At 42.9% G+C, this 17,148-nt stretch overlaps 1 protein-coding gene across 1 annotated transcript; it reads left to right on the top strand.

The window, feature by feature from the left end:
- The first annotated feature begins 1,048 nt into the window (after positions 1-1,048).
- SDE2 (SDE2 telomere maintenance homolog) lies at positions 1,049-11,059 on the top strand. The gene is made up of 7 exons (XM_074863842.1): positions 1,049-1,227; positions 1,865-1,982; positions 4,120-4,231; positions 4,767-4,936; positions 5,651-5,762; positions 6,412-6,820; positions 9,782-11,059. The coding sequence occupies exons 1-7, from the start codon at positions 1,114-1,116 to the stop codon at positions 9,995-9,997; spliced, it is 1,251 nt and encodes a 416-aa protein (XP_074719943.1). The 5' UTR covers positions 1,049-1,113; the 3' UTR covers positions 9,998-11,059.
- The last annotated feature ends 6,089 nt before the right edge of the window (positions 11,060-17,148 follow it).

Here is a 17,148-nt window from a genome sequence, read left to right as displayed (position 1 = left end):
GACAAGCCACAGGGACAGTCCACCATCCTGCAAGTCCTTACATGAAATCTGCACCATATTTGATTGGACAATTAACAGCTGCACATTTCCATTACACTTCATACACTTGCAGCACTTTGCAACGGCAGCACTGCCCCTTCCCAGCCGCCTGAGGTGGTACGACTATTTCCATTCTTACGCTGCTGCTGCCACCACTACTAAAACCGCAGCGCAGACGAGCATGTTTGGAGCCATGGTCCATTTTGCCTGCTGCTACATGCTCAGAGAGTCGATGTGACAGGTTGTAAAGAGCCTTTACAACCTGGTAGGCTGCACATATCTGTCTGAATTACAGCAATAGAGCTGTCTCGTGTAAAAAAGGTAAAGGACAGAAACTGCTTTCCCAGGATGGCTTCTGGTATCACTTATACTGGGAGACAGGGACATTTCACTCAAGACACAGTGCTCGGGGCCTTTTCCTAAAGCAAGATACCAGGACACCCTGTGTTAAAACTCGGTATGGTATGAGCAGATCCATTCCCTCCTAGGCAAGGGTACCACACTCCAGTGTTTCCATTCCCAAACACTGACCACCAAATACACCTAGATTCTCATTTAACCTTATGTGTCTAAAAAATGATAAATTGAGTCTCTACAAGGACTGAAACGTCAGACTGACTCCAAAATATCAGAAATACAGGTTGCCTTACGTCCAGTTTGAGCCTCCAGCACTCAAACAAAAACCACAGAAACACACCAACTAGGAAATCCTTTAAAACTCCCATTATGGAAAAACAATTAACAACAATTAGCAGCCCAATCAAGCCACCCGAGCGGGAAAGACCCTCGCACGCACCGCCAAACCTCAAGGAGCCCCGCAGAAGGGCCGAGAGCCGCCGGGCGGGAGCGGGGCTGAGGTTGGGGGCCCCATTGGGGGCGGGAGGCTTGAGGGAGGCTGAGGGAGGTCGGCGGGAGGCTGAAGGCCCCGGAAGGACCCCCCCGCCCTGCGGACTGCCGTTATCAGCTCGCGCCAGCCCTCTCCTCTCCCCCGCCCCGCCCTGCCCCGCCCGTCACCTGACCGCGCGCCGCTGCCGTCGCAGGCGCAGGCGCGACGGCCGTTGGCGGTGGGGCGCCATGGCGCTGCTGCTGCTGCGGGACCCGTTGGCTACCCGGGCGCAGCCGTGGCCGCTGCCCCCCGGCGGTGGCGGCTCGGTGCGCGGCCTCCTCCGCGATCGCGCTCGGGAGCTGGTGAGTGAAGGGCGGGAGAGGGAGAGGGAGCGGGTGGCGGGTGTGGGGATGCGGCCTCCCCTCAGGCCTCGGGAGGGGGCGAGGGTGCCGGCGCCGGGCTGCCGGTGGCGAGCAGGCCGCGTGTCTGCCCTCGCCCCTCGCCCACTTGCCGGGAGGCCTGTCTCTCCGGCCTCGCCGCGGTGGCGGGGACACTGACGGGCTGTCGCACGTCGCGACTGTGGGCGCGCTTCGTCTCCTTGCTGTCGACTAGCTGAGCAGGAGGGTTTGCTCAGTTAGGTCTCTTGTATATATTTTATATATATACGAAAGATCTCAATCTTAAATTCTTTATGGTCCAGAAAATGTGGGGTTTGTTTGTTTGGTTTTATGTCATTATATATACAATGCAGCATGTTTGAACGCTTAGCACGGCTTTTTCCTATTCATGTTTACAAGCTGATTTAGACTGTGTTTAATTCTTCGGTAAACAGGAATTAAAACAAGTACCGTAGAGACTGTTTATGCTTTTAAGGTGGTCTGATTTTTGCTTCCCCTCTGTTCCTGTAGGAAGGAGGGAAACATTACTCCCTAATGGTTTTCTTTTGTCAGAGTGTTTCAAATTTCAATCGATCTATGTCTCAATTTTGCTGTCTTTTAGAATATTCCTGAAGAAAGCTTGTATGTGAAATGTAACGGGCGACTGGTTAATGATGAAGATGTATTGCAGAATGGCGCTGTTTATAGTCTGGAACCAAGACTCTGTGGTGGAAAAGGAGGTTTGTTGCTTAACTGCTTGTTACTGATTGGATTCTTAGGTTAAAAAACTTCTGTTATACTGTAGTTTATACTGATAGCAGCAGTCCTAATATATTAGCAGATCTCTTGTAATGTGAATGACTGATACAGTGTCTCTGAGCTGAAACCAAAGTCTGTGTGCAAAGCTGAGAATTGATGTGGGAAGCTGCAATTCAGCTAACGGCTTGGCTGGTATAGGTCCTCATCACATCCCTGGTCAACTCAGCTCTGTCAGTAGAAATCTGTAACATGCATCAAAGGGACTTGAGGGTTGAAACTGTTTAAAAGCACCTGGCTTCTTACGCTCCTAAGTTTCATTCGTGGTCACTTAGACAAATATGCCAGGTACAAATAGTTTGTGATTCGAGTATGTTATATGACCTAATTGATTTTGTCTTCTCTTATTTGAAAAAAAATATTTAAATGCCCAGATCCCAGTAGCCTAAGAACTAAAGAATTCAATCTAAGCCAGACTCCTTATACTGACAAAACATTTTAACAGTGTTACAGAATATATGTAGTAATCATACAAAAATGATGCAGCCACTGACAATGTGGACATTCCCTAAAATGGAACATGATGGGTGGAGCAAGTTTAGCAGAGTATTTGAGTGTAATTGGAGTTTGTTTTTCCAGTTCTCAGAATTTTCCAGCTATTGAGTTAAAATGCTGAATAACTGTGCAGCCTTTCCTCAGGCTGCAGCTCAGTTTACTTTGCCTTTTTCATAGTTTTAGAAAGAACTGGAAATAAGTATTGTTGCTGTAGCTTATGAGCTATTGTGGTTTCTTTAAGTGCCCTAGAAGTGGTGCATACGGTAGATGTTCATAGTATAGGATGCTTCTCCCTCACGTATTGTCCATCAGCTTCAGTTATCCTGGAATGACACAGGATACACATTCTGTCACTCACTCTATGTTACAGAGAGGGTTACATTGGGGTCTTTAACAATTGTTCTTTAACAATTTTGTCTGCTTTCTAAAGTGTTCCTTTTGTTTTGACTTCATAACTTAAAAGTTTGGCAAAAACAGGCAAACAAACACAGGTCAGAACTATTGAGACTTCTTGTATGATCTCAAGGGAATACACATTATGCAGGCTTAGAGAATGGAGCATTGTATCATCAGACCTAACTCAGCACCTGTGACCTTAGTGAAAGCATTGCTGTTGATTCCTGGGAACATACCTGGCTAGGTGTAGCAGCTAGGTCTGCATTCTTCAGAATGTGGAATTCGATAACATGTTTCATGAGCTACAAAAATTCTCCTTGCTAATGGCAGCAATTGGTTTTATTAGCTGAACACAATACTTTTTCTGCCTCATGATACAGTAGGCTGTCTGGATTGGTTGCTGTTTCTAACACTTCTTAAGGGTACTTTTGAGGCACTGAAAAGTATAGATTTGTTAAGCTTTTAGATAAAAAACACTTGGCACTTTCAAAATGCTCAAAGGATTATATTAATATTAATCCACATTGTGTTTCTTTGAGGTAGTTAAACGACTGTCTTTCTCGAGCTGGAGACAACATAAGGTGGGACTGATTGAGAGAAATCAGCAGCCTTGCCTATGAGTAGTTAGTGGCTGAGGAGTGTACAGAAATCTATTCTGGGTGGGCTCTCCAGCATAGCATTGTATGTCATGATCATCTTGATGAAGCGGCTAAGACTATCTCCTAAAAAAGTTACTTTATTTTTTGTTAGATTTTTAAAAGGGGATTTGAGTTTGGTGGGGGCTAAAGAGGCCTAAGGGGGAGGTATATCCTGGTTAAATTAGAAAGGATCCAAAATGTTTCCTTGAGTTGGAAAAGGTTTCAGACCATTTTGCTGCAGGAGTCCAGAAATGGGCTTTCGTGTTAGAAGTGCTGCACAGGTCCATCTGGTGTGATAGCGGGAGCACAAAACTAAGGTGAGTGGTAAATGCTGGATACCTTTTTTCACTTAGTGTTTCAGCATTTCACCCAGTGACAGTTCTCCAACACATTGCAACTTTCAACTTACCTGTTATTTCATTTGCTTCGAGGGAAAGTGTTGAATTCACTGTATTCTTTTTCCATAATTATTTTGTTGTGTACTAGCTTCATTTGTTTCTGTTTAGCTAATTCTTGATTACTTTTTTCTCAGGGTTTGGATCTATGCTGCGAGCACTTGGTGCTCAGATTGAAAAGACAACAAATAGAGAGGCTTGCCGAGATCTCAGTGGAAGGAGACTTCGAGATGTCAATCATGAAAAAGCGTAAGACATCTTCTTAGAAGTTAGAATTATAAAATAAACTGACCATGTAGCTCACTGTTAAAAGAGGTCAAATGGCAGGCTGTTGTAGCAATGAAATTTTATTTTTAATACTAAAAAGAGCAAAAGTGAAATCTTAAGCACAGATGGACTGGAAGCCAACAGGGTTCTTTTGACTATAATTATATTATTGCAAAATAGAGGTGATTGTACTGCAGCCTGCTCCTGAGAGACTGTTCTGCACCTCTTAGATTTCTCATCTGGAATTCTCACAGTTCTTCTCTCTGAAGCTGCAAGACCGTGATATTGGCGATATGTGACCTAACTGCTGTTTCTGGCTTCCAAAATGAACTTTACGCTCTTCTCTGTAGCGGAATCTCTTTATATTCCTTCAGTAACTCCCCTGGGTGCTGTTAGTCATCTTTTTCCATTGTCTCCCATCCCAGCAGGTGGGAGAAGCATTCAGTAATTGCAAAGCAACAAACTGATATTACATTAAATGTTGGAAACGCTCTCGTTTTCATGGTTCTGTTTGCAGGATGGCTGAATGGGTGAAGCAGCAAGCAGAACGGGAAGCAGAGAAAGAGCAAAGGCGCTTGGAAAGGCTGCAGCGGAAACTTGCGGAGCCAAAGCACTTTTTCACAAATCCGGACTATCAGCAGCAGTGTCACGAAATGGCTGAGCGACTAGAAGATTCGGTCCTTAAAGGTATTGCAGTTTAACCTCACTTTCTCTCCTCAAAAATCAAAGCAAATTAAAAACCCCTATAGCCTCACTCCAATATGAAAATTAAAAAACAGAAAGTACTGTCAATAACTCTTTCAATTGAATGACATTTTAAATTCCAGTAAAATTTGTTGGCATTCATTTTTCCTTTTTGGGTACTGCTTCTCTCATCTTGCATTGAACAGCTTAACATGGATACTTCCCACAGATGCTTCAGTGTCATCTCATAATAAAAGAAAAATTCTTTGCAGGTAGTGTCACTAGTTCAGCTAAGAATTACATAATCATTTTCAGTGAAATGATAAAATATAAACAGGTCTTATGTAAAAACTAGAAATTGAACCCAACTACAAAATACCTTGTTTCACTTACTGTTCTTTGTAGTTATTTTATTTACCCACAGATTGTTCCCTTGCTGGCAGCGTGATAGTGAAACTTGAGGCTGGATAGGGTGTAGAACCTAGAGTTCAGTTCAGGAATCCAATTTTAATTGACTCTGTGCCCTAGTAAAGCAATGTGGGAAAGCTTTTGCTGTTACTGAGTTTATTTTGAAGCTTTGAGTCTACAGAAATGTGGACTAATAGTGTTTATTTTCAGTTGGTGTTTTAAATTGCATCTGAAATGAAAAGATCAGTAGAATTTACAACGTACGTGAATCGTGTACTGATGATGTATGCTTTTAACTTTCTTTTGAAGGATTGCAGGCCACTTCAAGCAGAATAGTGTCACCAGAAAGTGGCGATAGCCGGAAGCGTCCAGGTGAATCTGGAAAGAATGGAACAAAATCTCGAAAAAGAAGATGTTTTTGGTAAGCATTATGACTCTCTTAGTACTTGATACTCAAGTATTAAGCCTAGAACAGGATGAAAGATTAGGTACATATAAGTAAGGAACATCTTATCTGAGATGTAAACTTAAATAGTAAAATTAATTTGAACTGATTCAGTCGGAGAACTGAAAGTAAGTGTTGCTGTGTTCATATAATTCTGTCCCAGCTGGAGCAGACAAACTTTATTTGCAAAAATAGGCATTTTTTTTTTTCCCCCCCTCCTAATGTGGGTATGTATATTCTATTACTGTTCATTGTCCTTTTTTTCACTAATGAAGTAAATTTACAATTAACATTAAAAAAAAAAAAATCCTGGCATTTTTCACTTAATATAACATGAAAGAGAAGCCTTCATGATTCCAGTGGTGGTTGGAGTAGCAATAGGTAGCACACATTTCTATATTGGGAATGCTGTAAAAAAATAACCTGTTTTGGGGGGATGTTGGGTCCTGTTCAATATTAGCAGATCTTCCATTTACTAAACTATCCTCAATAGCTGCTAGGGTAGTTCACTGCAGCTCTCTGAAGTGAGTTTTGGAAAGAAAGTGTGACAATAAAAATAATTATTTTTTAAAAAAAAAAGTGGAAAATAGATGAATATTAATTTCTAATATACTGCTTATGCCAGGCTGGGAATGGAAGGATTGGATGATCCTGACAGTTCAGATTGTGAGGATGACAGTGAAGATGACTCCCCGCACACATCTGACGGAAGTTGTCCATCAGGCAGCAGATATAATGAAAATGCTGGAAACTCAAACGAATGTTCAAGCAGCTCTCTGGATTCAGTAGAGGATAATCCAGCTACCAGTGCAACTGAGAAACCACCGGAGCAGCCAGAAGGTACTGGAAGAGATCTGCAAGGGGAGACGCACACAGGTGGGCAGACTGAAATCCCAGCTGAAGAAAGCAGTAAAATTACAAAGCCCTTGATGGATGAGGCCCAAGAAAAGAATGAAGTAACCCAAGCTCTGAAAGAAGAGGAGCAGGAAAATGTTTCTTCTAAGGCACAGGAAATGAACCAGTTACAGAGCACAGTAAGTACGAACCAGTACAAAATGTGGTATGTGTCTCTTCAGCTGCTTTTCCACAATCACTCTTCCCTTTGTGGATCACAGAAAAGGGGAGGGGATTTTTATCTTATGACTTCAATGCATTAGATGTGCATGCTTGAATTAGAATCATAGTCTCCCTGAGAAACTAATAGAATCTCCAGAGTTTGATTTAGAGCACAAAACTTCCCAAGGTTAAAAGGAGAAAGAGCTTAGCTGAAGATGCATCATACAACGTATGAAAATGGAATATAGCAAGTTAATGGAAACTGCAGCCAAATAAGGCTCTTGATTGACAGTGTCTCCATGGAGAAAGTTGAATTGTAGTATGGTGGCATTGTCCTGAGGGATGCAAAGTAGAATGGGTCAAGGAAGAACTTCGTAAGATTAAGATTTTAATAGTCTAGAGTTTCTACTAAGATGCAGTTGCCCTTGGCTGTCTAGTGTTGTCTTTCCAGAGATCCATGTTTCTCTTGGGGTTTTTTTGTTGTTTTTTTTTTCTCCTACATAAATAGATACAGTCTGGATCCAAAATTCTCCATTGAGGAGGGAAAAAGGAAAATAAACTACTTCTGTAGGATGAAAGACTGTTATCAATACTTTTTGATACATTACCAGACATTGTCCAATTTGACTAATCTTATTTATAACATAATTTGACCTTAATGTTTATAATTTACTTCAGTGTTTAAATTAGAAGTTGTTCCAAAGAGATGCCCCCCTAAACCAATCAGCTGATGAGTCTTACTTAGTTTTTATTATAAAGACCTGCGTCTAGTTCCCAGAGAACCCTGGAAGTCTGGTGCAAGCTTCAACTCTTCATTGACTATTGAAAGTCTGAAAGCAGCAGCTCCTCCACTAGAGAGACAGGATTAGTGTAAATGATGGGCTTCATCTGAACTGCAAAGGATGGTGGAAGGGGGGCTGTAAAATTGATTATCTGGTATATCCATGGTGGAAGCAGGTCTCTAGTGTTGCCATACCATTATCTCTGCCGCAGTCTGGGTTGGTGTAACAGCCATCAGCTGACCATGCGCTTCCTTCTCTGGTGACTGGCAGGAGGATGGCTGGGATTCTTCTGCTAAAAAGGCTTCGGATCAGTCTTCCAGCCAAGAGAGAATGTAGCTCTTCCCACTGAATTGATGAAAGCCCAAATTATGTCTGGCAGTAAAAGGTGCCAGTACTTGTGCTTCATCACTCCTTGTGTAATATTGCTATTAAAAAAGTTCAGGGGTAATGAATCTAGGGTTATTCTAGCAATAAAACAAAATGTGGGTTTTTTCGGGCTAGGGAGTTGCTTGAGTTTTCTGCCTTTTTTCAGCTTAAGCAGAAAGTCTACCATCAGCTGCTGCTGCCAGTGACTGAATTCTGATAAGTAAAAGTTTAATACAGTTAAATAGAAAAAAGACCAAGGATGTAATCTGATAAATTAGAACTGTGTCATCTACTGTACTATTAGAGCTGGCAAATTTTAAACAGGATGTTTACCATTCTTCACTGTTTACCTTTTGTTCAGTATTTGTGAGACTGCCTATTCCTAGAACAGGAAACTCCACCAATGCTGTGGCAGATTGTTATTGCAGGTGGAAATATTTTTATAATAGTCCTTGATGGATTTTTTTAAAAGTAGGATGAGACTAATGAGGTAACCAGTCTTTTTTTGTATGCTTAGCAGGACAAAGGTTCTAATTCTGCTAGCATTAATTGTTTTTGCTGAGTTCGTAACAGAGCGGTCTCATTCCCACTGCTGGGAATACTCCAGAACGTATGTAATGGGATAACTCCATGATACGTACCATAAGACTAATGTGCTTTTAAGTATTGAACAAAATGGGCTTAGATTTTTGTGTCCTTCAGTGTGTTAATGTTTAGTGTTAGTGTTTAGTCTGTTAGTAAATTCCAGCATTTGAATTATCCAGTCTTTTTCCATGTTCTTTCGTGGACAAGGCCTGGGGCTTGGACTGGACAGTCCCTTTCACCCTTGATTATTCTGCAAATACACTAATTTCCTTTTAAGATGAAATTTTAATCCATTTTCTTGTGGCAGGATGAGAGGTGAGCTTCAGAACTTATTTTGGTTAATCTTATTTTATATATCTATTTCTGTAATTACAGTGTAACTACATTACAAGTAACTACTCATCCTCCTTCCTGCTACTGCTGGGGGTTTATTGGTTATATTTTAAATTGGGCTAAAAAGGAGCTGTTTTGCCATGCCTCTGGAGGCCAAGGTTAAGCTACTGAACTGCTAGGTGAGATGGTGGGATGCTGGTTTTAATTCAGTTTTCTTGGGAAGTTTTTCAGTTTTAACTTTCCTGGGGATAAAAACCATGTCAACTATTTTGTCTCCAGGGGAATAGGATTAAATACTGCCTTTTATTTTACTTTTTTCTCATTCCTCTATTGCGAGTAGAGTGTATTAATTCTAGTGGAATAATTTTAAAAGTTCAGCAGTGTTTCTGTCATTTAAAATGACCAGTGCTGCTGGTTTGGAGGCTGTGTACACTGCCAGCCTAAGCACATCTGCAGCTTGTCCGGGCATGTTAGAGGGAGCCTTTAACTAGCAGAGGCACTGCGAGGAGTAGAATTGTAGCAGCACAGTTGGACACTGGGTACAAAGCTCACCTGAGCGTTCACCCTGCTCTTGGGTGTGTTATCTCTACTAAGATTTGCATGTTTTACAGTGAGGCTGCTAGCTAGCTTCAATTTGCTTGTACCTGATGTGGTAATACTTTTTCTGGGTAGCGTAAGTACTGCTAATAATGAGACTATCCAGCTTAATACATATGGAGACATTGCTCAACTTTATTAAGTAATTAAGAGTTTGAGAGAACCCTAATTGAAGGTCTTCTGTAAAATGAAGCATTCTGTCTATACTTGTTCCTCCCCCTGCAATCAGGAAAAAAATAATAATAATAGTCTGATGGGGTGTTTTTCTCTTTGCAGGAGGTGGAACCAATAGACCTACTGGCATTCAACTCTGCTGCTGAAATGGAAGCCCTGGGTTTAGATAAACTGAAGATGGAATTGATGTCTTTAGGACTGAAATGTGGAGGCACTTTAAAGGAAAGAGCAACAAGGCTTTTTTCAGTGAGAGGTCTGTCTAGAGACCAGATTGATCCTGCCTTATTTGCAAAGCCATCTAAAGGGAAAAAAAAGTGATTTAAGAGAAAATTGTTTTGTATCTGTTTGCTTTTAAAATTTTCTTATTCTGTTGTCATTCTGTACTGCCACATACAATTCTTTGGCATTCCTGGATAGTTTGTTTCTATTTGTAATGAAGGTCAATTAACGTAACACAGAGTAAGTTGCTAGATAGCAAGTTAGTTATGCATTCAATATGTTCGATATTGAAGGAGTGAAGCTACTATTTAAAAACGGTTATAACAGGTCTTAATGCAACAAATAGAACAAACTGTATAGGGGAAGAAGTAACCTAAATGTTTTCTGGAAAATGTTTGTATGACACTGTCATCGCTTATTTTAAGAAATCCAGCAATCCTTTCTTAGCTTTATATTGAATCTCCTTTATTGTGCATTCCAGTTAGCACAGGTAGTTGTCAAATGAGAAACATTGAACTTATGATCCAGGCTTAAAAGCTGAAGTTTCTTTAAATAAAAGGAACATTTTTGTATGGATGTGGTCAGTATAAATTAATACACTGTTCTGTGAGTTTGTGGGATATCAGGTATCAGTATGATATAAATCATTAATGTGTGTATTTATTTTAGAAGAAGTTAAATAAGGGTATTTACTTACTTTGCTCTGGAAAAGTATCTGAGTGAGGGAAGAGAGAATCACCTCCTTAAGAAATTGAAAAGAGTAAAGTACGCTTGCTGGCTGCTGAAGGTTGTTAAGATAGAGAGTGATCATCTGAAGCTGAATGGGAAATTTGGGATGTTTTTTAATTCTTTCCCTACGGTAAAAACAACGGCAGAGTCTCCCAAGGACTTAAATTATCCTCAAGCAGCATCTGTAATCTCGGTGCTGGGAGTTACCCTGTGAGGTGGTGAGGGCTCCTTGCTGGACGGGCTGCATGTTCACATGGCTCTGGGTGCAGCTGCCACTTCTCTGGTTTGAGATGCTTTTGAAAAGTGTTTAGTTCAGTGCCTCAGATTTCAGTTTTTACCCCCATATGCTGGAGAATGTTGTTTATGACCTGCTTGTCAGATTTTCTTGTAGAGATGCTTGAAAAATTAAAAATTGTCTCTCTCCTGACATCATACCATTTGTTTATCTGTTTTAAAGTTTGGCTCATAAAGTTTTGAATTGCAATACTGGTAGGAAATGGACTTCAAATGCTGGGAAATCAGTTCACGTGTGTAGTATTTAATGTTTCTGACATGAGCAGTTTGATATTTCAGTCAGCTTTGCAATCTTATGACCTCTCTCCTCAGAAGCTGTTTTGTTTATGGTTGAAAGTTTTGGATTGAGAGAGGGTGTTAAAGCACAAGGATTTATTCTTGACAAACTCTACAGGCAAGCTGTTAAATCAGTTGTGTTGGTGCAGCTGCTCCAAAATGCTGCTTAACCTGGCAGTTTCTCCTTCCCTCACCAGTGCGACCTTCCCAGGCACGCTCTGTTACAAAATGACACTGAAGGCTTGCTGGCCCCCAGGTTGTGTCCGTCGGTCTGTCTGTCCCCTCACCCTGCTGCAGGGGCTGTGGGATCCTTGTGCTGGCAGGTGTCGCTGCAGGACCCCAGGACACCCGCGGGACCCCCCTGCCACCCCTGGCAGCCAGCCGGGGGGCGGCTCTGCTGTTGTTCTGCATGGACCCTGGTTCGTAGGAGACGGGGTGGAAATTATTTCTAATGCACGGGTGGTAGTTTTTCTACCTGCAAGACAGGTTTAAGACACTCTCCCTATTTGCAAGCGTAGTTGATGGGGTATTCTTTCAACTGAGTACCCCCAACTTCTAAATTTACATCCACAAGATAACCAAGGGGTTATGAAAAAGATAACGCAGGTATTTGCAGTATACCGTCACACACAAACCCATCACTCGTGGATCTGTTTGACACAGTGTTCTGAAAACACAAGTCATGACACTTCAGGGCTAAATTATTAAAGCACATTTAAACTGTTCTCTGTTTACCTCCATATGGGATCCAAAAGTAACAAACCTAGCATTTTGCAGCTTATAATTAGTAAAATCTGGTTTACATGATGAGCAGTGGCTTAAATGCAGCAAATGATAAAATAGGTAAGAAGATGTCTGGTGGCAGTGAAGCACTTGACATGTCTGACATTTTAATCTATGTGTGCATCTTGGAAAACTTAAAAAAAAAAAAAGGGGGGGGAATAGAGGGACATTAAGACTCTGCAAATAACATCCCATGTTTTTTGTGACAGGATTGTGACAGGACAAGTGGACCCTGGGTAGAAAGGAAATGGTTTCGTTTATTGAATATATTAATCAGGAAACTGCAGTGGAGGGTACCTGGGAGGTCACCTCAACATAGTGAAGTTTTGCTGGCATAAATGTGTCACCTGGGAACGTTACACAGCAGCAGCAGTGCCCCTTGGGTGGCCAGCCTTGGGTGTGCTTACAGCCGACTCTCATAAACGCGTGTACGTCGTTGGGGTCAGGAGAGCCTTCAGCTCTATGAACGCGTTCAGACGCCTCTGTAGTATGGCAAGGCTAGTGTGGGCCAAGGGAGAATACACCACTTTAACGACACACTTTGGCAACGACTCTTCCCTAAGTTATTTCCCCTCACTGTAATTTCACTCTTCCTTCAGCTGCCCTGACGCAGCCATTTCCAAGTTACCCCATGCATCACCCATTTGCTTTTTTTTTTGTTGTTGTGGGTTCCTTGTTAAACCAGATCAGTTCCCTGATGGGGCACATGATGTGGCTCTAACATTTGTGCCAGCACAACTGAAGTTACATGGGGTAGGGAATAAACACTGGCTGGTGAAGGGGAACTGGAATATTTGAAACCAGCAGTAGTGCCAAACACCTTATTGATAAACTGTTTTCAGTAGTGCCAGAATTAAAAAAAATACCCTACATCTGTGTTAGAGGACCACAGCTTATGTGTACGTTGAAGCAGCTCCACACCTGGCACACGTATTTGGGAATTGTTTAGTGCCTGCTGAGCTAGACAGGAACAAGCACTTGCTCTGGGATAGGCCCACATGAAGGGTTAGCCTAGAGCCATACTGGGGAGAGCTGTACGGGTGCTCGCTGGCAAGGCTGGACTTTCACGTGTCCGTAGGGTGTCCTTCAGAAAATAGCTGGGTAGCAAGCAGGACTCGGACTGATCCTTCAGCAGAACAGAAACAGGTGAAGTGCTTGAAGCTTTCTTAAGAATCTGAACAAGAAAAGAAGTCAACAAATACCAGTAAAAAAAAAATATATAAACTGAAGTTATTCCAGTGTAGTACAGGCTATTTCCATAGGACAGAATGGCCTCAGAATAGAGGTGATCCTTCTAGTCCAGGGCCAGAGGATAATGCAAAGTTCACGGGACCCTGCCTCTATCTTTCTTTTTCCAAGGATTAATGCAGCTTTGGCTTTCAAAAGTGTTTCTGGTTGTAAATGCACCAAAACTGTGAACATCTTTCCAGAGAGAAGGTTCATGCTCCCACACAAACACTTCCCTAACAAGCAAGTGGTGTGACTTACAGAATTCTTCTGAAGTGTCATTTTAAATGCATTTATTTCAAACATCTAGAAGATCTAGAGCACTGCCTCGTGTTTCTCTTGCATTTCAGAGGAAAAATTAATTAGCAAAAACACTGGCACAAACCCGAGGGAGGGCTTTTCCTCAGCTCATACAGATCTATCTATACCCTGGAAAGAAATTAGTACATATAATACACAAAAAATAGCAGGGAACAGGGTAGGTCATAGAGAGAAATAACTTGTGGAAGTTTAGAAGGATCAGCACCAGCAGACATAGCAACAGCTGCCAGCCTTCAGCCAAAAGGCTCCTCTCCCGTTTTCCTCACCTACCAGTCCTCTGCAACATGGACAAATAAATGAGTTACTAAAAAGCCACTTCAGTGTTTGGACCTAAACAGCACTTTGTTCGAGTATGCGGGAATTTCTTCCTTTGGCTTTCCGAGTCTGACAGCTTCTGCACTTGCTACTGTAGGTGGCACTGGACTAACGGCAGAGGACGTGTCCATTTTCTGCAGCTGATGAAACCCTCAGCCCTTTGAAAAAAAAACCTGACCGGAGACCCTGGCTCTGTCCCATGGTGCACAGGCATACGGTGCTGCTGCTGCAGAGCCCAGATACTAGATCGTGTTTACATCATTCTGCCCATTCCAGAAACAGCCAAAATTAATCATTTTGATCCACCTGAAATTAGTTCTTATCCGAGATTTTGTTTCCTGGAGAATGCTGACATTTTAAAGGTTTGTTTGTAAGGATGCCTATTCTTAGGAAGGTGCTATTTTTAGATCTTAAAGGTACCTCTAAAACATTTAACCAGAGATGTTAAAGGCTGTGCCCTAGTTAGTTAACACAGCCACCTCACAGCCGGCTTTGCTTTCAGTTATAACTTAGCAATTAGGTGGCTTTGCAGATTAACATACCTAATGGCACCTGAAGGTGTGGAGGTGACAACTGCTCTGACCTCCTCCAGCTGTCAGGAGGGTCTGGGCAGGCACCGCTGCCTTCTAGCACAGCTAGAGCCTGGGCAGGGCCTGGCTAATCCAGGATGGTTAGTCTGGATTTAGACCCAGCAGCTGTGCCTGCTTGGGAAGCATCTCAGTGGCCTGAATGCCTGTGCTGCGTGTCCTCCTTCTCCCCGCTGTGTTCGCCACGTGTCTCTAACCGGGCACAAGGGATCAGGAATTTGCACAAAACTTGGAGCGCAGAAAGGAGCAAGAAGCTCTTGAAAGACCTACCTGGGATGTATGGAAAGAAGAGCAGTGTTTATAAGGAGCCAGCTGGCTTGTGAAACATCTGCTGGAAATATTACACATCTCTGAAAACACGGTGTCTGGTGGTACCTTATGGCCGTGTGATGTTGTATCAAGCATACGGTAACTAGCCGAGACCTCCTAAGGGTGACAGAGTTATTGACCACTGGGCTGGAAGCTGGCAGTCACCCTAGAAGTAGCAGCTGCAACCTGATTGCATTCATTTTCAGCAAAGAGAAAACACACTTTTCCAGGGGATACAGCTACTTGGGCTTTCAAAGGGAAACATTTAAAATCACTGAGAAAGTTAGGAGGAGGAAAAATGTAAACAGCACAATGCAGGCACATGTTAGGAATACCTTCAAAACAAAATTACTACATAGCTCTGGGAAAAAATAACACAAATCCCCAATTCAGCAATTGTCAAAAGGATACTGAGAGCTGTGGACTGATGACATGACTTTCCAGCACCCAGTATGTCCAGATAACCATTTCCTGCTGCAGTTAAAACTTGTTTGTTGGCCATTCTGTACCTCTGGTTTAGCTGTCAGAAACCCCGCACCCACACAGCTCCAGAGTGCCCTTGTACCCCTGGAGTGTAGGCCAGAAGGCAGCAGTTGTGATTAGTTTTTTACTCTGTTTTATTCTGAAATGTGCTGATGTGCAGGCTGCTCTCCTGCACCTGCTCCATAAATGGACAGAGGAGGTTCAGGTCCCTGCTACCTTTGCACGGGAGCTAATCCCACATTAAATTAATGTCAAAAACTAGGAGATGTTGAGACTGTTAAAAGGCTCCTCTAAAAATACCAAAGTCCTGTAGGATCTCCTCCTCCCCCCTTCTGTTTGCCCCGGATTCCCCTTTCCCAGACTCCAGCTGTTCCAAGCCAAAGCCAGGAGCTCCCCTGATTATCACCTTTGCTGGGATGTGGATTGGGCATCTGACTTTCCACTTACACAGGCAATTAGAAGGCTGCCCCGAAAGGCAAAGTGTCAGACACTCTTGGTAGGAGTTTGTGAAATGCAAAGGGGAAAAAAAAGGGAGAGGAAATAAGGTCTCACCAGCAGGGTAAAGCTGCAACTTCTCATAGATTTTGAAAGAAAATGGGAGAGCAGCCTCCATTCAAATGAAACCATGAAAGGATCAGGCAGGGCAATGTAACTCAGCTAGCAGTGGCATTTAATGTGGCTTAAAATTTCTGGTATTTCTCCTAAAATGCAATGATAATGGAAAGAGAAAGTGCTGCTGTCCTGCCCAAGCCTCTCATAAGAAAGCTTTCGTGAGACCAGTAGATTTCCCCATGTCCAGCTTCATTAAATATTGCAGGACCTCACAGATCTTGTGAGCAGTCCCATGAAGGCAGGTCAGAACTCACACTCGCGATAAGCTTTAACTCGGACACGCTGCCACTGTGAATGCTTACACAAGAGCTTAACTTTAAGCGTGGGACTAACAGGGCTGTTGAAGCCCTTAAGGTGAACAGCACGCAGCTCCTTCTCCTTAAGCACCACGCGGGTGCTCTGTGCTTTCAGTAGCACAGGAGGATGGCTGATGTTTTAATGCTGGTTTTGCCTTAAAACACCTTTACATTTTTTGAAATTGCTTCTGCTTATACGTGGCTCATTATCCCACTGCACTGCTCTTCCTTCTTTTTTTTACAGCACAGCATAAATGTTAACGCTGAACCACACTGCTGCCAGGTACGTAAGATGTTCTGCCTTTCCTCAGAGACTGTGGTGCCGCTCAGACGAAAAGGATAACATGACAGCTTGACAGCCTTTGTATGTGTTACAAGTTGTACCGATATAAAAACAGCGAGTTAGCACACAGAAGGTATCACAGCAAATTCAGCCTGGATTGAAGATGACAGGCTGGCAGATAATTTCCCACAGCACAGGCTCATGTCTGAAAAAGCCCCAGTGTGGCTGTATTTCTGCCTAGGAGTTTGCGCTGTAGATCTCTGGAGCCTTCCCCACATCAGCCTGACCTCTGAGCCTGCTGCATTTTCACTGCAAAGCCAGCTGGAGTTTGAGGAGCAGTGTCCTGTCCCCCCAAAAGCGTAGAGTTTCAATCCAAATGTGGGTTAAAAACTAGCCACAGCATACATCATACTGAGACAATAGTGAACTGGTTAATTTTTAATTAAGAAGCTTAATTTTTCAGCCACTTTAACAGCTGTCAGTGATGCTGTGCACAGAGTCAGGGTAGGGAGGGTCTGTGCAATACCAGGGTCTGCAGGAGGCCCCATGTGCAGCTTCTGGGAAGGGACAGGGGTACAGACTGTGGGCACAAAGAGATGGGGACACGAGATGCCAGACATGGGTGTTAGTGATGCCCAGCCTGGCGTGTAGCCACCCAGCCTATCTATGCTTATAGCTTTCTATAAATCACCTCTTCCTCAGGGCTCGGCTGCATGCTTACCACCGGCCTCACGG

Source organism: Strix uralensis, chromosome 3 (genome assembly GCF_047716275.1).
Source record: "Strix uralensis isolate ZFMK-TIS-50842 chromosome 3, bStrUra1, whole genome shotgun sequence".
NCBI classification, from domain to species: domain Eukaryota; kingdom Metazoa; phylum Chordata; class Aves; order Strigiformes; family Strigidae; genus Strix; species Strix uralensis.
The sequence above is the reverse complement of the archived record's forward strand: the minus strand, read 5'-3'. Positions and strand labels throughout refer to the sequence as shown.